At 42.3% G+C, this 23,074-nt stretch overlaps 1 protein-coding gene across 2 annotated transcripts in view; it reads right to left on the minus strand.

Moving 5' to 3' along the window:
* LOC148013005 (Peptidyl-tRNA hydrolase II (PTH2) family protein) overlaps positions 1-23,074 on the minus strand; it is a 54,712-nt gene that overhangs the window by 24,525 nt on the left and 7,113 nt on the right. For both annotated transcript variants that reach the window (XM_087668094.1, XM_087668093.1), the window contains exons 3-5: positions 9,241-9,300; positions 9,011-9,080; positions 7,994-8,063 (exon numbers count right to left, since the gene is read on the minus strand). In XM_087668094.1, the coding sequence (XP_087524220.1) occupies positions 7,994-8,063; positions 9,011-9,080; positions 9,241-9,300 (200 nt within the window). The remainder of the gene's footprint in view (positions 1-7,993; positions 8,064-9,010; positions 9,081-9,240; positions 9,301-23,074) is intronic.

Here is a 23,074-nt window from a genome sequence, read left to right on the forward strand (position 1 = left end):
GGCAGAGGTAGAGGAGGCCGTGGTAGAAAATCAGAATATGCAGCAAACTCAAGAAAACTAGTCCTATGGAGGAGGACGTGGTAACTCTAGAGACAGGGGGAGCCAAAGAGGTCATTGTGGATGGCAAAGAGGCCAAAATGCAAACAGCAATGTTGAATGCTACTACTGTGGTAAAATGGGTCATATGGCTAAAGACTGCTATAAAAAGCAGAATGACATCATGAATGAAAAATTGCAACAAGGAAATTATGCATCTTCTAGTAGAGAGAGTAATGACAGAAATGAGCATTTGTTTATGGTGCAGCACATGACCAATTCTGTGACAAGTGCAGAAGAAAGCAATGATGTGTGGTATGTTGACTCAAGTGCATCAAACCACATGACAGATCATGCAGAATGGATGTAGGATACAAGGAAAGTGAAAAAACCAGGATTTGTGGAGACCGGTGATGATACTGTACATCCTATTGTGCAGATTGGAAAAATTCCTTTGTCTATGCAGGATGGGAAAAAAAAATACCTGTCGGATGTATTTCATGTCCCGAATATCACCAAGAACCTGGTTTCTGTTGGTCAAATGGTTGAGCAGGGCTTGCAGGTCAGATTTGATTCTCATGGATGCTTTGTTGAGAATATGAAAAATAAAGGTCACTTGATAGCAAAAGGAAATAAGAAGGGCAGAATGTTTACGTTGGATGCAGACATACCTGAATTGAGTGTAGCAATGTTTGAACACGAGACCGGTGTAGTTGCAGATATTGATATCTGGCATAAACGCATTAGTCATGTTAATGTACAACGACTTAAATCAATGCAAGCGCAAAATATTGTTGTAGGATTGCCTAAATTCAAGGTTACAGAAATACATAAGGTATGTGAAGCCTGTCAGTTTGGAAAACAGGCAAGAAGACCATTTCCTAGATATGTTCAAGAGAGTAAAAAGCCATTGAAATTGATCCACTCTGATGTGTGGACTACTAAAGCTGCATCTCTTGGAGGCTGTCATTATTTTGTCAACTTAATTGATGACTATAGCAGAAATGTTTGGGTGTATTTTATGAAAAAGGAAAGTGAAGTTTTTAGGCATTCCAAAACTCTTAAAGCTATGGTTGAAAATAAAACAGGCCTGCAAATAAAATGCCTAAGGTCAGATGGAGGGGAAGAGTACCTCTTAAATGAGTTTGCAAGGTTCCTGCAAGAGCATGGCATAAAGCAGCAATATTCATGCAGTCATACCCCACAACAAAATGGAATTGCAGAAAGAAAAAAGAGGCATATTAGAGAGGTATCTCGTGCCATGCTCAACGAAAAAGACTTACCAGATTTTTACTGGGCTGAAGCAGTTGCTACAGCAGTCTACATAATGAACAAGACTCCCACTGCAGCAATACATGGGATGACTCCAAAGGAGAGGTATACTAGTAGGAAACCAGATATTTCTCATTTGAAGATTTTTTGTTGCATTGCCTATATTCATGTGCCAGATGAGTTGAGATCCAAGTTGGATCAAAAACCTAAAAAGTGCATCTTTATTGTTTACTCTCTGCAGCAGAAAGGGTATAGATGTTATAACCCTTCTACTCGTAAGTTTACAGTGAGCAGAGATGTTTTTTATGAGATGAGTAGCTGGTATAAACCAATAAATGTGATTGATGATGTAGATGCATAAAATGGTAATGCTGCATAGAATTCACAGCAACAGTCACAAAATATTAGTGGACCTGGAGTGTCCTCTAGCAGTGGTTCACATTCTTCGCCATGGACAGGCAGATTGAGATCAAGATAATCTCCTCAAGACAATGCAGATAGTGGTATGCAGGTTTCACGAAAAGGAAAAGATAAGGTAGATCAGCCTATGTTTTATGTGAATGCAGGTCACTCTTATGTGGATGGTGAATCCAGTGGCTCAGAACAAAGCATTGATGATGAGTTGGGTATTACTTCTATTGTTACACCTGGAGTAAGGAAGACCAGGGATGTTTTGAGAGCACCTGGGAGTGAACCTACTTTGCGCAGGTCTACCAGAGCTAGGTATCCTGTGGATAGGCTGAAATATGATGGGTTTACAACCATTCACTATGCCTATATGGTCAAAGTGATACAGTAACCAGAACCCACTTCTTTTGAGCAAGCCATGGGAAAAGAAAAATGAAAGAAAGCCATGGATGAAGAAATGGATCCCTTGGAAGCAAATGCTACATGGGAATTGGTACCTTTGCCTAAAGATAAGAATGCAATTGGTTGTAAGTGGATTTATAAGGTGAAGCACAATACAGATGGTTCTGTGAACAGATACAATGCAAGATTAGTAGTCAAGTGATATGCGCAAACATATGGCATTGATTATGAAGAAACATTCAGTCTGGTTGCAAGGATGGCAACCGTAAGAGCAGTCATTGCTATGGCTGCATCAAAGGGATGGTCTTTACATCAGATGGATGTAAAGAATGCCGTCTTGCATGGTGATTTGCAAGAAGAGGTCTATATGGAGCAGCCACCAAGTTATGTGCATGTTGTTCATCCTGAGTTTGTTTACAGGTTGAAGAAAGCCTTGTATGGCTTGAAGCAAGCACCTAGAGCATGGTCTGACAAGATAGGACAGTATCTTATCACTATTGGCTTTCAGATTTCCGAGGCAAATTTCACACTTTATGTGAGAAAAACAAAGAAAGGTATTATGCTACTTGTCATTTATGTTGATGATTTGATTATGACAGGTGATAGTGATGAAGATATCCTTCATGTGAAAATGCTATTGAAGCAGAAGTTTGAGATGAAGGATTTGGGAGAGCTGTGTTATTTCTTGGGCATTGAGGTGATTAGATCACCAAGTGAGATACGGCTCTTGCAGAGACAGTATGGATTGGACATGCTGTCCAAATATGGGATGACAGGCTGTAAGCCTATTTCAATTCCTTTGGAGCAGAATGTGAAGCTGAGCGCAAATGCAGGTGAGCTTCTCGAAGACCCTACTATGTACAGACGCATAGTAGGAAGTTTGATTTATATGACTATTACCAAGCCAGATTTGAGCTATGCTGTTGGATTGGTAAGTCAGTTTATGCAGGCTCCAAGGAAACCGCATTTGAATGTGGCTAGACACATACTCAGGTATGTGAAGTCTACATTGCAATATGGACTATTTTATGAGACTGGGGTTCAGATACAATTGGATGGATGCACTGATGCTGATTGGGCTGGTAGTATTTCTGATAGACGATCTACCAGTGGATATGTGTTCTCTTTTGGAAGTGTTGCAGTCACTTGGAGCAGCAAGAAACAACCTACAGTTGCCTTGTCGAGTACAGAGGCTGAGTACAGGGGTGCAGCAATGGCTACATGTGAGATAGCTTGGTTGCATAAGCTACTTTATGATATGCATCAGCCTACAGATGGACCAGTTGTCATTTATTGTGACAATATGAGCAGTATACACTTGGCAAATAACCCAATCTATCATGCTAGAACAAAGCACATTGAGGTGCATTATCACTATGTGCGGGAGAGGGTTTTACTAGGTCTTATTGATCTAGTTTATGTTAGAACAGAGGATCAGGTAGCTGACATATTCACGAAGGCATTGGGTGCAGAGAAGCTGCGCAAGTTCAGAGACCTGCTTGGTGTGCAGAAATTGGGATTGAGCTCGAGGGGGAGTGTTGAGATATTGAGCTCCACTCGTGATATGCCAGGGTGACCGTTGTGCATTTATCTCACCGACTTGTTAGCTGTAGATGCGGTTGGTACACCGCCCATGAATAATAGCTAGATTACAGCTATCCTTATCTACTCTAGTTCGTGGCTCAGTTAGTATGCCACTTTAGTTAGTTGAGTTTGGTTTGAGACCCATATATAGGGTTCTTCTATTTCTTTGTATGTGAGTTCTTTCGGCTTACACAACTAAGAAGAGGAAAATTGTTTTCAGCCTCCACCTTTGTGTGTATTCTTCCATTGTGCAAGCAAGAAAGCTACAAGTGAGACTCCTTCCTTCTCTCCCACAATCTTGACACAAACATGGCAAGTGACTTGGATACTCTCAAGTCTACTAGCGGGTACATTTTCACCTTGACTCGTGGGGCAGTTTCATGGTGCTCTAGATTGCAAAAGATAGTAGCACTCTCTACTACTGAAGCTGAATATATTTCAGCCACTGATGCTTCGAAAGAAGCTATTTGGCTTGCCCGTTTGGTCAAGGATTTCGAGCTGCCCACCAAAACACCTATATTTGGATGTGATAGCCAAAGTGCTATTTGCCTAGCTAAGAATGACATGTTTCATGCATGTACCAAACATATTGATGTGCAGTACCACTTTATTAAAAAGGTTTTGAATGATGGTCTAGTCACACTGACAAAGATCAAAACACAGGATAACCTTGCCGATGTTCTCACTAAGAGCCTTGCAAAGGCTCAACATGAGCATTGCATTTGACTAGTGGGAGTTGGTTAAAGGTTCACTCCGAGCCTTTAAGTGGGAGATTGTTGGGTGTAAAGGCCCTTCGTTACACTTCCCGTGTATATATCTACTTGTACATGTGAACGCACTCTTATGGGTATAAGTGTATCATACCCTAAAGTATAAATACATTCTTTTATTCTTTGTGTGTACCACACTAGTACACACCCTACTCATGTTTTTGCTTTCTGCACTCTACTGTTACACACACACCACTCCTGCTGCGCATACCCCCTTCACTGGATGTTTCTTGCAAACCCTAACATATCTCCACAAGCAACAAGATGAAGACAAAAACACAACAGTCTCTAGGCACAAGCTACTAAAAATAGCAATGTAACTGCATGAAGATTATGGCAGCAGCTGATCACTAGCAATAGTGGGAGGTTGGGCAAAACCTGTAGCAGGAAGATCTAATGTAGATTGAGCTTGCATTGCAATAAACACAAGTTGTGTGATGCTCACAAAGAGGCTGGACAGCGGGGAGCAACAGTGGACAAGGCACGAGGGGCTGGTGATTAGGTGGCAGCAGTTGGACAGCCATTGGATATGGTTGAAACCAGGAAGACTAGGGACACGCTGAATGGTGGGCAGCCTATCTATGTATAGATGAGTGGATCCTCCCAAATTAGGTTGGCCTATGGGACACACACTCTCTAGGACTATGCACCGTTTAATGAAATTTAAGGTAATTTACATATTTTGGGGCTGTTTTAAAGAACTAATCAATTTGTAATGCATTTTTAGCTCAACAATAAATTCTTAAGGTACCATTTAGTACCGTATTTTATCATATTGTACAATATCATACCTTCTATACCTGACAACTATGCACCAAATCCAGCTGCTCCTAAGTGGCTGTTGGTGTCCCCAAAGCGTAGGTATCCATTTCCACTACTCAAAAAGCTGTTGTTGGCACTAGTTTTGAACAATCAAAAATCACCCATGGCCTATTTGATTACAACCTCCTGTTGAGAAATCACGTCTTCAGTTTCCTCACTTTAGTCAAGGTTTCACACTGACAGCCCCAAAAAGAACTAGTGCTCACATTTTGGTCATTTCGTCAGTGGGTGCCTACTCAGTGGTGCATCACCTAGACAACTTATGCTTGTAAATAGGCCATCACTTCATTCATTCTTCACCTCTTCTGTCATTCTTCACCCCACTTCTTTTGTCACTCCGACACTCTTTCCTCTCCACACCACTGTTGCCCATACCCCTACCGGAGGACATTGCAATTCATGGCCACCCTCTTCCTTCCACCTCTTCTCCTTCATGTGCCCTATTCTCTTCATCCTTCAAGCTGCGTTTGGAGGCTTATCTTAGCAATAGCCCCAGCTTAGCTTCAAGTTATGTTAGCAATCGCAATTGTCATGCCTTGTGATCTCCGGATTTTTCTAAGATTTTCTAGTATTTTACTAGCATTAAATGCTGGTCAACCAAATCCAAATTTTAGCCCCAAACTTCAAGCCGACCAAATTTGGGGGTATTTGGCTATTTATAGCCTTCCACACTCAATTGGCAGATTCATTCATTCATCTTCCTCATTCCTTGGCAGGTGCACATGCTAACTCCATCATCTTCCTCCGTCTCGCATTTCTTCACAGCTTCTTTACTAATGACAATATGGCACGGCAAGGTTTCTCACAGTCATTGTCTTTTGTGAATGTGTGGAGACAGCACCTCATCTTTTTATTTTTTTACTCAATCACTAGCCAAAATGGAGATACTATTGTGACCACTGACACCACAGATGACTGCTAGTCATGTACAAGTCTTGCGAAGGACACCTCTGGCTGATACAACTCAGCCACAACATCATCAATTATGTCATTTCTTGCAATGGCCTATGGTATGTATGGCCTACTAAAAACACCTTTACCTTTAATTCAGCATTGAGAACTCACAGTCATGTTCGTTGCGCCTTTTCCAAGGAGATTGACAAATGTTTTCGTCCATCATGCCACATGCAGCTGGTCCATGGCTTAGGGTCATTCACACAACTTCAGACTTCTATATAGGTTCATACATGGCCATGCATCCAAAATCAGTGTTAAGGATGGGGCTTAAAGGAGTTTCATTTCCCTTCTCGTAGCCATGTGGGCATTTCTTAGCTTTTGGTATCATTTGCATGACTTTCCCATGTTGGTCAAATGGCCCAATTGTACATTCAACTATGAGGACTGATACAAAAACCAAACAAACAGCCAAAAAACCCATAAAACAAGGGCAACCACAGTACGCGTGAGCTTTTTGTGTGGAAACACTCCTCATTAGACTTGTAACTAGTCATAATAAAGCAAAGCCTTTACTTACGCTAACGAAGCTTGGGTCCAAAATGTACAAATTGAATATTGGATCTTGATTTACTAACCAAATTCCCATTGTTCCTAAATATATTAAGTGTACCTCACACGTGCAAACGGCCTAATGTGCCTACTGTCTGCAATGTTTGGTCATCCATGTCCAGCCTATCACACACTTCTCACATGTTGATTGTCTTGACCCATGTGCCAGCAGTGATTCCCACCAGCCTCATCATCTACACCTTGTACTTTTGGCACTCTATTTGACCCTTAACACTTTTTGGTCATGCCCTTTGGTTCTGGTCACTCGTTTAGCCATGCCCTTTTCTTGGTCAATCCAAGATCATTTGCCTAGGCTGTGTTCACACGCCTTATTGTAGTACTTCTACAAGGCCATCCTTCGGTTGCCTGTCATTCAACCAGTTATGTTCTGTGCCAGGCATCTCTGACCATATTTTAATACACCATTATGTGCCTCCATGCTATGCATGTATTACCCCAGCCTGTCCCCCGACCCCAATCCACCTGCCACATGTTCAAATGGGTTGCAGTGCCACAAGGGCCACATTATCATACTCGATGCAGCAGGTGCCCAACTATGACAGCACTAATGACTGACTCTCTCCCACACTGCAGCTCAATGATCTGACAACAGATCGAATGCAGCAAGAGCCAGACTATCACACCAGTATTGGCAAGCCATCAATGCTCCTATTGCACCAAGGGTACAACACTCTACTGTTCATGATATACTGAAAAGTTATGGATTAGCAGGTCTCAGCCTTGCTTGTGATACTCAATATTGGCCAATGGCCCTACATCATAATCATACTTGTCGAAGAAGGGGGGCCCACAAGAGAATTTTTCAGTCCCAATGCTGTATTATAACTGTTGGCATTAGAACTACCCCCACAGCTGAAAGGGTCACATCTGGTAACCCAATATAAAAGCCCCTATGTAGCTTCATTTGCTATTAAGACAGAGATTGGCCATCCTTGCCTACGTTTTAGCTACATACAGTACCAACCCCATTAATTTGTCCAAGCACATTCCGGTTATGTGAAATTCAACACAGCATCCCATAAAAATCTGTTAAATGGTGCCAACTACCACTCTTTCTGAGCTAACTCAGCACTCTATTTTGCATTCTCAGTCTGATGTAAATAAACACTGCATTTCACATTCTCAGTCTGACATAAATGGACACTTTCTTCACAAAAGAATGGTCCTCTTACTTGGAGCAATTTGTGTTCTTCCTGCATCTATTGTGATGTGAGTTGCTAACTTCAAGCTGTTGGCTTTTGCCTACAAAAAAAGATAGCTCATTAGATCAAAGAATTTTCAACTAAGTCAAATATGTGCATATTCATTCTTAAGCCCAATCAACCATAACAACAAACTTCCTGTACCTTGGTGTTCTAATTTCTAACTAAAAAGGGCCCTTTGTAAGATTGTTTTACAGCTATATATATGTTTTAGCAGCAACAATATTTGAATGTCAAAAGAAAGTGCTTTCTAGTTTCAACCTACGGATATTCTTCACCTTATCACATAAGAGTAGAATATCTGAAAACAGTGAGATTGATTAGAAACTTTGCACATCACATTAACTGTGACAGCAGACATCCTGAACCAGCTTTACTGGAAACATATGCGTACAATGTGCAAAGTTAGACCAGTTAGCATTCATCACAAATTGCATTTCCCTTCCAACCTTGCAGCATCAGAATTCAGAATTTATTCCATACTTGTGTGTTTTTCTAATTGAAACTACAGCACACAAGTTTCTATCTATTACCAATGAATTTCAGTGAGTCAGCCTCCAAATCTGAAGTCATTCATATGCATGGCTGTTGCTACTACTAGCTTTCAAAAAGCATTAGCCTTTCTAATGTATGCTTAAATGAAGGAGAATACAGAATACAGAGTGCAGGAACAGAGCTCTCCAGGATTGCCAAATGTCAATAGGTTTTATAGTTGAAGACAATGGTTCGTAACATATGTTGCTGGAAGCAGATAATTAAGCACCTCGATCTCATGTTCTTAGAATAGTATAGTTATTATGAGTTGTTTTCCTGAGATTTTTCTCTTGTATGTTATCAATTAGGTATGATATCAAAAGTGTTCTGACTTTCATGGCCTTGTCATTGTTGATACTCTATAACAAGTCCATATACTGAAACAAAAACGTTTATTTCATTGCCATAACTCAAGTGGAAGGTAAACTGAACCTGAGGGAAAACAAAATTTACCTGGATTAGCAGCATTTCATCTTCGCTTTCGACCTTGGTTACCACTTTCACTTGACCACACATTTCCCATCTTCATGCATGCAGGTTTTGAGGCAGCATATCAATAACATTTATTACAGATCAAGGTAACAAGTTGACTCAGGGTACTGCAAGGACATGCTTTTTACACCTAGTTATGAAGACAAATGGAAACAAAATAAAATTTTGCCAATTCTGTTCTCAGTTTGTACCTTTGAAGAGCTTGTGGTGCCCTAAAGAACACCTTCTTGTAGAGACCAAGGGTTGCATGACTGCAGGAGAAAAGCAACTTGAAACTTAACGGTAATTCCACAACAGCATTAAAGAAGACAACTATCAATGTTAATCAAAATTAGAACTGAGAACTAGAATAGAAAAGATAATCATTGGAAAATGTATGATACAAATCACCTCAACTACTGAGATCAGATTGCAAAGGAGTCAAGATTTGCCTGAGGGGTGCAAACAACGCTAAATTGACCTGGTTGTGCCAGAGCACTTTACTGAATGCAAGGAGGTAGAGGAGGGGGTTCACACTCATACAGACTCTTACACATGCTACAGAATGTCCACACAAAAGAAATATAAACTCAATACAACAAATATGGGGTGTGAGTGTGTGTGTGCATGTGTGCGTGCATGCACACGCACGTGTGTGTCTCTCAAAGAGAGCCTCACAACTCAGAAGTGGATGGTGAATACTGAAAGTGTGAAGGCAGAATATGTACACAGGAGTTGATCCGGGTTTTTTACAATCCGGATTATTACCACAAAATTTTGGCCAAAGCCCCTATCAAGAGCCTACCATATCACTCTGGGTTTACTCTTCAAGCACTAGGTATGCTACATTGCTTCTCGATTATGATAACTCTAGCAAATGGGAGGAACAAGTTCTTAGAAGGCATGTCAATGTAAAGGGTCAAAGGGATGGTTATCTTAGTGAAGATGAAAATGGATTACACCTAGGAGTTGAGTGAATGCATAAATTTTTTCAAAGGACTAGCCTCCAACTACACATGGGCCCCGTCTGCATCACTAAGATTTGGAATCTATCACCATCATTAGAGGACACCTCACCCTTGCACACAAGTCAATATCCACATCATGGTGTCATTTGGATCTTGCACAAAAGCTTACAAGCATGGACCCCTTTTGTCACATGCTTATATGTATTTATATACATATGGGATACTAAAGTCAAAGCAGCTTTTGGAAGCCTTTTTTATAATCTCAATAACTCCCAAGAAAAAGCTAATTTCAAGAAAATTCCCGCGAGGGCCGATCGGTTTCGACCTGGTCTACAAAGTTGCAGAAGAAACTTTTTTCAAATTCCTCACGGATTTGAAGTTACGAAGGCGCAGACTGCTAGCTACATGCAATTTTCTTCTCTCTTTCACCACACCAACTTTCCACTCTATCCTTCTTGTAAATATATTATAATAATGTGCTTTGGCCACCCACCTCTTGTAATCTAGCTCCATTTATCTATTTTGTCTACCACCACCCTTGGCTTCTTGCATGATGACCAAGGTGGGGACTTGTCCCATCCACTATGCTCCATATTTTCAAAGATGCCATACATCATCTAGGATTATGTTAATCAAGAAGATTAGCTTAATCTAATCCCTCATGGAGGCTATATAAAAAGCCCATAGAGAATGGAGGGGGAAGAAGGAAGAGGGGAGGAGGAGAATGACAAGTCCATGAGAGCATTCTAGAATACCCTCATCTCTTTGAGGGAAGCTATGAGTGAGTTCTTTTATTATGTAGCATAATGGCAAGCTTCCTCTACCTCTTCTCCTATTATCTCCCTCTCTTCTCATCTTCTCATTCCATGTAGCATAATGGCAAGCTTCTTCTATCTCTTCTCCTCTTGTCTCCCTCTCCTCTCATCTCTCTCTCTTATATTCCAATATGGTGTCTAGTACATGTATTCTCTCTTGTAAATTTGTGTCTTGGTTCTCTTGATTCTCTGAGAAAAGAGAAGAAGAAGAATGACAAGTCCATGAGAGCATTCTAGAATACCCTCATCTCTTTGAGGGAAGCTATGAGTGAGTTCTTTTATTGTGTAGCATAATGGCAAGCTTCCTCTACCTCTTCTCCTATTATCTCCATCTCTTCTCATCTTCTCATTCCATGTAGCATAATGGCAAGCTTCTTCTACCTCTTCTCCTCTTGTCTCCCTCTCCTCTCATCTCTCTCTCTTATATTCCAATATGGTGTCTAGCACATATATTCTCTCTTGTAAATTTGTGTCTTGGCTTTCTTGATTCTCTTTGAGAATAGGGATGTCCTAGCCCATCCTCTCTTTGGCTAGGTGGTGCCCCTCTTTAGTTCTCTTAGTGAGGATTGGAGGTTGGATGGGTAAGAGGCAACCCGTTCATCATTTCAGCCCTCATTTTTTGTGCCCCCGCTGAGGAGTTCTCAAGCTATGCTCTACAACTTCCATGAAGAAAGAAACATCTAAGGAGTTGTCCTCTTCTTCAACGAGTGTTTGTCAAGAAATCACTAAGGAGGAATCTTCATCAAACCCTATTCAAGGGATTCGCCGCTCAAGAGTACCGCAATGGTCTCCAAAAGAAGCTCAAGAGAAGAAGGATCTTTATCGACAAACGGCACGTATGCGGGTAAAGCAAGTTAATTACACACATCCTTCTTTGCTTCATGAGAAATCTTGCTCTCATCAAGTCTCTACGTCAAGGCATTGTGTTGAGTGCTTGGTGTCTAGTGTAAAGACACTCCCTACGGAGCTTCGTCTTCAAGTGGTGAAGGCGCTTTCAAATTCGGGGATTAACAAGTTTTTGGAGGGTGAGTTACACATCAATGGTGTGCGGTATTGGCGAGAGGCTACATATGGTGATGCGCTTCAACTACTACTAGCAAGAAGACTCAAAGTAATTGAAAAGATAGCTATCGAAGCCTATGAACTTTACAAGGCTGATGATGGTCACACAAAAGCTACGCTAATTAGTGGTGAGCAAATCCTTCGCATCTCTCGAATGGTGGGATCTAAGAGGCCATAGCTTCAACGACACGCTTCATGAAAGTTTGTAGTGTAAATTTGTAGTTAATGCATAAATGACTACTCCTACTTTCTACAACTTTCAATCGGTTCAAAACATTCGGGTGGATGTGTGCATTAGTAGAAAGATATATTTTCAGCAAAGGTTGGTCTTCTATTTTGGAGCTGAGAGGTTGAGAGAGATCTTGTTGTCTCCTGATCCCATAATACTCCCTATTTTGGATTATAACATCTCATTTAATGTGCACATATTCATTCTACTCTAAGTGTATCCCATGAACCATAGGGACTTGTACGGACCTATCCGTCCACTTGCTAGACAAACCGTGCATATAATCGTTAGCACAAAGATCAGGTTTCAAAATATTATAAGGTGCTTATTGGGCCCTCGTCGTCTTGCTGAGATTAATGCATCTGTAAATCCATTTATTCTACCCTTAATAAGATATGACTTGGGCCTAGACGTGTTCATCTTTATTTTGTATTGAGCTAGATCAACATCTTCCTATCATGGCTTTTCCAAGTTTTTTTGGGCACAAAGGGGAGAAATCTCTGGACTTTTTGGATGACTTAGAAATGGCCTTTCTAGTCACAGGCCGGGATGATGAAGCAACCAAAGTACGGGCCTTCCCTTTAGTTCTAAAGGGTGATGCTCGAGTGTGGTATCAAGCTCTCCCAGAGGCTACAAGGGGTAATTGGGAGAATCTCAAGACCGCATTCATGCACAAGTACCAAGATACAGAGCCACCTGAAGATATTTGGAGACAACTCTTAGATCTTCGCCAAACCATAGCAGGGGAGTACCAAACCTATGAAGGCAAGTTTATAAAATTGTGGGATAAATGGACAACATCTTTAGCCGAGGGAGAAAGAGTACCGGATTGCCTTAAGAAAGATTGTTTTCTAGCCGGACTCCATCCTCTACTAAGGGAGAAGGTCAAAGGAAAGTTTCCCACATCCTATGAAGAATCAGTCACTTATGCGAGAGAGAAAGATAGAAAATTGAAGTATCAAGCCCAGTTAAAGGGGGGAGTTGAGCCCATACAGGTTTTACCAACCATGCAAAGGCCTAGAGAAATAGCAGAGGCCCCACCTGAACCAGAGATACCACAGCAAGAGCTCCTACAACGCATTACTAATCAACTCGAAAGCCTTTCATTAAATTTGGTGCAAGGAGTGCGACCCCCTCCCCTCATAAATGAAGGCAATCGAGGTCCAAGAAGACAAGAAAGAGAGTATGTTTGCTATAATTGTGGGGAGACTGGCCATGGTATGTACTTTTGCCCTCATCCTAGGCGTTTTCCAGGAAATGGGTTCCAACCAAGAAGGAGGGGACAACAAGTGACACCACCTAGGGAAAGGTTTGTTCCACCGAATCCAAGGCCTCCACCACCGGTTCAAGTTCTCCAGCATCCTCGACCACTTGCAGAGGTGCCGCCCTTGCCTGTTCAACCGCCAGAGAATCATGATGTTAGGATAATTAGTTTAGATGAGAGTGATGTCAAAGAAAATGACAAAGTAGTAGAGGTTGAAGCAATGCCGGTGAAGAAAGCCCGGAGAATTGAGAAGATGGAGCCTACACCACAAAAGGAGGTTGAAAATATGGAAGAGGAGGCAGAGTCATCAGTGGCTGCAAAGACACGCAACAGTAAAAAGAGGAGGGCTCGCTCACGCCGACACATTGAGCCAGATGATTTTCCCTTGGGTAAAGGTACTAGAGCTTATGATTTGCTTGCTGATGTGAGGAATCAAGGGCCAAAAATTTCATGGCCACAATTACTACATCTATCTCCAACAGTGCGGCGACAATGGTCAAAGATGGTAAGCATTAGGCCCATGAAGAATAGACATGTGAATGCAATCCAGGCTAGAAAGATGAAAGATATTGTACCTCTAGTGGAAGCCGAAATCAATGGGCAGAGAGTGTCAAAGACATATGTGGATGGAGGTGCAGAGATTTGTGTCATGACGGAAAAGTTGATGCATCGTTTGGGATTAGAGGTAAATGAAACTACTAAATTTGGGGCCAAAATGGCTAACAATGTGGTAGTAAATTGTTTGGGAGTTATAAAGAAAGTCAAGGTAAAGGTGTGTGGAGTGCAACTGGAGCTTGACATGTATGTGATGCCAGTGAAGGGGGATGGCTATCCGCTCATTCTTGGGCGACCATGGCTAATGGGAATGAAAGCCAGACAAGATTGGGAGACAGGGGCTTTAGAGCTCAGGCCACAAAAGGGGCTGCATAAAAAATGGAAGAGCACTATCTACAACATGAAGGAGGGCCGACAGGAGGATCTTGTGTTAGAAACCACCGCTGATGAATGGAGTTCCAGCGAGGGTTGGTCATCTATGACAGAGGGAGAGTCTTCTAATGAGGAGGAAGAAAGCTCTCTAGAAGTGATGGGGATTACATTAAAAGGGCCTTCTGGTAGTGAAATTCCGCAGCAGCTTCCAAAGGTCGAGAAGGAGGGGTTAGAAAAAATGTTGGCTAAGGATCTATCAGTTGAGGAGAAGGCAGCCTACATGGAAGTGGTGATAAAACACTCTGCACTTTTTATTTCTGATTATGAACACATCACAGGTGTGACAGCAGTACAACATCACATTAATCTAAAAGAGGGAGCACGGCCAGTGGTGCAGCGACTACGACGATTGAGAGTAGTTCAACAAAACGCTCTACTCACTGAGGTGCAACGACTTTTAAAGGCAGGCTTTATCTATCCAATAGGGGATTCAGAGTGGGTTTCACCTGTGGTGGTGATACCCAAGAAGAATGGAAAATGGAGGATTTGTGTGGATTACAAGCCGCTAAATGCCGCAACTAAGAGAGATCACTTTCCTCTTCCCTTTCAGGATGAAATACTTAACGAGGTGGCCGGGCATGAGAGATACACTGTTTGTGATGGGTATTCAGGTTATTTCCAGATCCGAATAGCTGAGGAGGATCAACAGAAGACCACCTTCATTACACCTTGGGGTTGTTTTGCTTACAAAGTAATGCCATTTGGATTAATAAATGCCCCAGCTACCTTCCAGCGATTCATGAATTATGTCTTCCAGCCATATTTTGGGAAATCCATCAGGGTCTTTATTGATGATTTTTGTATTTATAGTTCTAAGGCTCTACATTTAGGGAAGGTGGATGAAGCTTTCAACCGACTCGCACAAATGGGGGGGCAGTTAAACCATGAGAAGTGTCGCATTGGCGAAAGCAGTGTAACTTTGTTAGGGCATGTCGTAAGTGAGAGGGGCATTGAAGCTGATCCAAACAAAGTTAAGGCCCTATTGGCAGTGCCATCACCATCTTCTGTGAAGCAACTAACCTCTTTCATTCAGAAGGTGCGATATATGGGGCGGTTCATTCATCTCCTCTCCCAATTAATATTTCCACTGCAACAGTTAACCCACTCTGAGGAACTCCTGTGGAGTGACGAAAGCGAAAGGTGCTTTCACGAGGTGAAGAAGGCTCTTAGCACCCTTCCTATAATTTTACAGCCTTGTTGGGATCAAGAGTTTTTTGTCAACCCGAGTTTTGGGGAAGATGCTCTAGGGGCAGCACTAATACAAAAGGATGCTAAAACTGGCCTAATGAGACCAGTTTACTTTTCTAGTAGAGTAATGACAGCATCAGAACGAGGGTACAAGATGGTCGAGGTAATGGTTTTATCTCTAATGTTTGCTGTAAGGAAGTTTCGTCCTTATCTTCTCCCTAGGCCATTCACAGTGATCACGACAGAAGAGCATTTTCCCTATGCCTTACAGCACATGGATGTTTCAGCTAGAATCGCTAAGTGGGTGATACAACTCCAAGAGTTTGACTACACCTTCAAAGTGGAGGATTCTACTCGAGCTTGCCTAGCTGATTTGTTGACCCATAGATGCCATCAAAAGAAGGAAAATGAGAAGGGAAAGGTAAAAGAGGAGACACCTCCTCTTGAGGAGCCGCCACGGGTGGAGAATGCCCATGCCCTCTACTTTGATGGAGCCTACAAGCGTATTAAAGACAGAGCGGCAGCATGAATAGTGGTGTTCAGTCCCATAGGTGACAAACTTTATGGAGAAGGTATCAGCTTGGAGGATGTCCATTCTAACAATGAGGCAGAATATCAAGCCTTGCTTTTAGGTTTGAAGTGGTGTCTCTCACATGGTATCACTCGGCTTAATGTTTTTGGGGATTCTATGCTCATTGTTAAGCAAATGAAAGGAATCTGGGCTTGTAAAAATGATAACTTAGCAGTGAAAATGAGGGAAGCTAAAACTCTCATGAGAAAGCTATAGAAAGCCCAAATCTATTTTGTGCCAAGGCGCACAAATGGTGACGCAGATGCTCTAGCAGCTGAAAAATTGAAAGAGGCAATGGTGGGCATCATTGCCGTAAAGCTTCCCTTGTTTCAAGGAAAGTTTCAACTACAAGATGTGCTTTATTTTCTCGAGCAAGGTGAGGCACCTACACATATGAGTAAAAGTGAGAAAAGGTGGCTAGCTACTAAGGCCACTAAATACCGCTTGATAAATGATGTGTTGTATTGCAAAGGAAAGGATGCAGTGCTTAGAAGGGTGCCAACAGCAAAGGAGATTATAGATGTGATTAAGAGCTGCCATGAAGGGGTTTGTGGTGGACATTTTGCTCAAGAAATAACCAGCAGAAAGATTCTCCAAGCCGGTTTTGTGTGGCCTAGTCTACATCGAGATGTGCAACATTGGTGCCGCACTTGTGACGATTGCCAAAAGGCCGGACCAAGGAAGCTAGTGCATGAGGAACAAAATCCCATAACTACATATGGCCCATTTGAGAAATGGGGGATTGATGCAATAGGGCCACTCCCACGAACTCAATCTGGCAAGGAATACATCATAATGGGAGTGGACTACATGACGAGGTGGGCAGAGGCTTCAGCAACTAGTAGGATCACAGCCCAAGAAGTGGGAAAATTTGTGTTTGAAAATATTTGTTGCAGGTTTGGCACACCTTTGGAAATTATCTCTGATCGGGGTCCTGGTTTTAGGGTGAACCTAGTAGGGGAGCTAATGGAAAGGCTAAAAATCAAGCACAGGCATTCTACTCCCTACTATCCACAGTGTAATGGTTTGGTCGAAAAAGTAAATGGGCTAATTTGTAAGATAATTACCAAGCAGGTACACATGCACCCCAAGCACTGGGATAAAAAATTGAGTGCAGCTCTTTGGGCCTACAGGACTTCATTTAGAACCTCGCTTGGCTATACTCCATTTCACCTCGTCTATGGCCAAGAAGCTTTGCTTCCTATAGAGGTGGAACTGGCCAGTTTGCGTGTTTTAGTAGCCAGTCAAGAGAAGAATCAAGATAAGAAGTTAGAGGAAAGGATCTTGGATCTAGAGAGGCTGGAGTTAGATAGAGAAGCAGCAGTCCAACACTATTCCATGCAGGCTGAAGAGAGGAGGAAGACCTTTAATAAGAAGCTGGCTAGCAAACACATAAGGGAAGGATCACTTGTGCTACGCTATGATAACCGCTTCGATAACAGAAAGGATGCTAAACTTGTGTTCAAGTGGGAAGGGCCATTCATGGTCATAAGGAGATATCCAAATGGCAGCTATAAGCTAGGTGACATGGATGGGAAGGTTCACAAGACAAGGGTAAATGGATGGCGATTGAAGCCTTATTTTCAAAGAAATATGAACACTTTGGAGCAGTCATTCAATGAAGAGCCACCAATGAGGAAGTGCAGTCCTCCTTGCTCTATTGGACCATCATTATCAAGCTAGAGGCATGAATACCTCTAGCCTAAGGGGAGGGCTAATGATCCGGGTTTTTTACAACCCGGATTATTACCACAAAATTTTGGCCAAAGCCCCTATCAAGAGCCTACCATATCACTCTGGGTTTACTCTTCAAGCACTAGGTATGCTACATTGCTTCTCGATTATGATAACTCTAGCAAATGGGAGGAACAAGTTCTTAGAAGGCATGTCAATGTAAAGGGTCAAAGGGATGGTTATCTTAGTGAAGATGAAAATGGATTACACCTAGGAGTTGAGTGAATGCATAGATTTTTTCAAAGGACTAGCCTCCAACTACACATGGGCCCCGTCTGCATCACTAAGATTTGGAATCTATCACCATCATTAGAGGACACCTCACCCTTGCACACAAGTCAATATCCACATCATGGTGTCATTTGGATCTTGCACAAAAGCTTACAAGCATGGACCCCTTTTGTCACATGCTTATATGTATTTATATACATATGGGATACTAAAGTCAAAGCAGCTTTTGGAAGCCTTTTTTATAATCTCAATAACTCCCAAGAAAAAGCTAATTTCAAGAAAATTCCCGCGAAGGCCGATCGGTTTCGACCTGGTCTACAAAGTTGCAGAAGAAACTTTTTTCAAATTCCTCACGGATTTGAAGTTACGAAGGCGCAGACTGCTAGCTACATGCAATTTTCTTCTCTCTTTCACCACACCAACTTTCCACTCTATCCTTCTTGTAAATATATTATAATAATGTGCTTTGGCCACCCACCTCTTGTAATCTAGCTCCATTTATCTATTTTGTCTACCACCACCCTTGGCTTCTTGCATGATGACCAAGGTGGGGACTTGTCCCATCCACTATGCTCCATATTTTCAAAGATGCCATACATCATCTAGGATTATGTTAATCAAGAAGATTAGCTTAATCTAATCCCTCATGGAGGCTATATAAAGAGCCCATAGAGAATGGAGGGGGAAGAAGGAAGAGGGGAGGAGGAGAATGACAAGTCCATGAGAGCATTCTAGAATACCCTCATCTCTTTGAGGGAAGCTATGAGTGAGTTCTTTTATTATGTAGCATAATGGCAAGCTTCCTCTACCTCTTCTCCTATTATCTCCCTCTCTTCTCATCTTCTCATTCCATGTAGCATAATGGCAAGCTTCTTCTATCTCTTCTCCTCTTGTCTCCCTCTCCTCTCATCTCTCTCTCTTATATTCCAATATGGTGTCTAGTACATGTATTCTCTCTTGTAAATTTGTGTCTTGGTTCTCTTGATTCTCTGAGAAAAGAGAAGAAGAAGAATGACAAGTCCATGAGAGCATTCTAGAATACCCTCATCTCTTTGAGGGAAGCTATGAGTGAGTTCTTTTATTGTGTAGCATAATGGCAAGCTTCCTCTACCTCTTCTCCTATTATCTCCATCTCTTCTCATCTTCTCATTCCATGTAGCATAATGGCAAGCTTCTTCTACCTCTTCTCCTCTTGTCTCCCTCTCCTCTCATCTCTCTCTCTTATATTCCAATATGGTGTCTAGCACATATATTCTCTCTTGTAAATTTGTGTCTTGGCTTTCTTGATTCTCTTTGAGAATAGGGATGTCCTAGCCCATCCTCTCTTTGGCTAGGTGGTGCCCCTCTTTAGTTCTCTTAGTGAGGATTGGAGGTTGGATGGGTAAGAGGCAACCCGTTCATCATTTCAGCCCTCATTTTTTGTGCCCCCGCTGAGGAGTTCTCAAGCTATGCTCTACAACTTCCATGAAGAAAGAAACATCTAAGGAGTTGTCCTCTTCTTCAACGAGTGTTTGTCAAGAAATCACTAAGGAGGAATCTTCATCAAACCCTATTCAAGGGATTCGCCGCTCAAGAGTACCGCAATGGTCTCCAAAAGAAGCTCAAGAGAAGAAGGATCTTTATCGACAAACGGCACGTATGCGGGTAAAGCAAGTTAATTACACACATCCTTCTTTGCTTCATGAGAAATCTTGCTCTCATCAAGTCTCTACGTCAAGGCATTGTGTTGAGTGCTTGGTGTCTAGTGTAAAGACACTCCCTACGGAGCTTCGTCTTCAAGTGGTGAAGGCGCTTTCAAATTCGGGGATTAACAAGTTTTTGGAGGGTGAGTTACACATCAATGGTGTGCGGTATTGGCGAGAGGCTACATATGGTGATGCGCTTCAACTACTACTAGCAAGAAGACTCAAAGTAATTGAAAAGATAGCTATCGAAGCCTATGAACTTTACAAGGCTGATGATGGTCACACAAAAGCTACGCTAATTAGTGGTGAGCAAATCCTTCGCATCTCTCGAATGGTGGGATCTAAGAGGCCATAGCTTCAACGACACGCTTCATGAAAGTTTGTAGTGTAAATTTGTAGTTAATGCATAAATGACTACTCCTACTTTCTACAACTTTCAATCGGTTCAAAACATTCGGGTGGATGTGTGCATTAGTAGAAAGATATATTTTCAGCAAAGGTTGGTCTTCTATTTTGGAGCTGAGAGGTTGAGAGAGATCTTGTTGTCTCCTGATCCCATAATACTCCCTATTTTGGATTATAACATCTCATTTAATGTGCACATATTCATTCTACTCTAAGTGTATCCCATGAACCATAGGGACTTGTACGGACCTATCCGTCCACTTGCTAGACAAACCGTGCATATAATCGTTAGCACAAAGATCAGGTTTCAAAATATTATAAGGTGCTTATTGGGCCCTCGTCGTCTTGCTGAGATTAATGCATCTGTAAATCCATTTATTCTACCCTTAATAAGATATGACTTGGGCCTAGACGTGTTCATCTTTATTTTGTATTGAGCTAGATCAACATCTTCCTATCATGGCTTTTCCAAGTTTTTTTGGGCACAAAGGGGAGAAATCTCTGGACTTTTTGGATGACTTAGAAATGGCCTTTCTAGTCACAGGCCGGGATGATGAAGCAACCAAAGTACGGGCCTTCCCTTTAGTTCTAAAGGGTGATGCTCGAGTGTGGTATCAAGCTCTCCCAGAGGCTACAAGGGGTAATTGGGAGAATCTCAAGACCGCATTCATGCACAAGTACCAAGATACAGAGCCACCTGAAGATATTTGGAGACAACTCTTAGATCTTCGCCAAACCATAGCAGGGGAGTACCAAACCTATGAAGGCAAGTTTATAAAATTGTGGGATAAATGGACAACATCTTTAGCCGAGGGAGAAAGAGTACCGGATTGCCTTAAGAAAGATTGTTTTCTAGCCGGACTCCATCCTCTACTAAGGGAGAAGGTCAAAGGAAAGTTTCCCACATCCTATGAAGAATCAGTCACTTATGCGAGAGAGAAAGATAGAAAATTGAAGTATCAAGCCCAGTTAAAGGGGGGAGTTGAGCCCATACAGGTTTTACCAACCATGCAAAGGCCTAGAGAAATAGCAGAGGCCCCACCTGAACCAGAGATACCACAGCAAGAGCTCCTACAACGCATTACTAATCAACTCGAAAGCCTTTCATTAAATTTGGTGCAAGGAGTGCGACCCCCTCCCCTCATAAATGAAGGCAATCGAGGTCCAAGAAGACAAGAAAGAGAGTATGTTTGCTATAATTGTGGGGAGACTGGCCATGGTATGTACTTTTGCCCTCATCCTAGGCGTTTTCCAGGAAATGGGTTCCAACCAAGAAGGAGGGGACAACAAGTGACACCACCTAGGGAAAGGTTTGTTCCACCGAATCCAAGGCCTCCACCACCGGTTCAAGTTCTCTAGCATCCTCGACCACTTGCAGAGGTGCCGCCCTTGCCTGTTCAACCGCCAGAGAATCATGATGTTAGGATAATTAGTTTAGATGAGAGTGATGTCAAAGAAAATGACAAAGTAGTAGAGGTTGAAGCAATGCCGGTGAAGAAAGCCCGGAGAATTGAGAAGATGGAGCCTACACCACAAAAGGAGGTTGAAAATATGGAAGAGGAGGCAGAGTCATCAGTGGCTGCAAAGACACGCAACAGTAAAAAGAGGAGGGCTCGCTCACGCCGACACATTGAGCCAGATGATTTTCCCTTGGGTAAAGGTACTAGAGCTTATGATTTGCTTGCTGATGTGAGGAATCAAGGGCCAAAAATTTCATGGCCACAATTACTACATCTATCTCCAACAGTGCGGCGACAATGGTCAAAGATGGTAAGCATTAGGCCCATGAAGAATAGACATGTGAATGCAATCCAGGCTAGAAAGATGAAAGATATTGTACCTCTAGTGGAAGCCGAAATCAATGGGCAGAGAGTGTCAAAGACATATGTGGATGGAGGTGCAGAGATTTGTGTCATGACGGAAAAGTTGATGCATCGTTTGGGATTAGAGGTAAATGAAACTACTAAATTTGGGGCCAAAATGGCTAACAATGTGGTAGTAAATTGTTTGGGAGTTATAAAGAAAGTCAAGGTAAAGGTGTGTGGAGTGCAACTGGAGCTTGACATGTATGTGATGCCAGTGAAGGGGGATGGCTATCCGCTCATTCTTGGGCGACCATGGCTAATGGGAATGAAAGCCAGACAAGATTGGGAGACAGGGGCTTTAGAGCTCAGGCCACAAAAGGGGCTGCATAAAAAATGGAAGAGCACTATCTACAACATGAAGGAGGGCCGACAGGAGGATCTTGTGTTAGAAACCACCGCTGATGAATGGAGTTCCAGCGAGGGTTGGTCATCTATGACAGAGGGAGAGTCTTCTAATGAGGAGGAAGAAAGCTCTCTAGAAGTGATGGGGATTACATTAAAAGGGCCTTCTGGTAGTGAAATTCCGCAGCAGCTTCCAAAGGTCGAGAAGGAGGGGTTAGAAAAAATGTTGGCTAAGGATCTATCAGTTGAGGAGAAGGCAGCCTACATGGAAGTGGTGATAAAACACTCTGCACTTTTTATTTCTGATTATGAACACATCACAGGTGTGACAGCAGTACAACATCACATTAATCTAAAAGAGGGAGCACGGCCAGTGGTGCAGCGACTACGACGATTGAGAGTAGTTCAACAAAACGCTCTACTCACTGAGGTGCAACGACTTTTAAAGGCAGGCTTTATCTATCCAATAGGGGATTCAGAGTGGGTTTCACCTGTGGTGGTGATACCCAAGAAGAATGGAAAATGGAGGATTTGTGTGGATTACAAGCCGCTAAATGCCGCAACTAAGAGAGATCACTTTCCTCTTCCCTTTCAGGATGAAATACTTAACGAGGTGGCCGGGCATGAGAGATACACTGTTTGTGATGGGTATTCAGGTTATTTCCAGATCCGAATAGCTGAGGAGGATCAACAGAAGACC

Source organism: Lygodium microphyllum, chromosome 26 (genome assembly GCF_053477565.2).
Source record: "Lygodium microphyllum isolate KBCC chromosome 26, Lygodium_microphyllum_v1.1.10, whole genome shotgun sequence".
NCBI classification, from domain to species: Eukaryota; Viridiplantae; Streptophyta; class Polypodiopsida; order Schizaeales; family Lygodiaceae; genus Lygodium; species Lygodium microphyllum.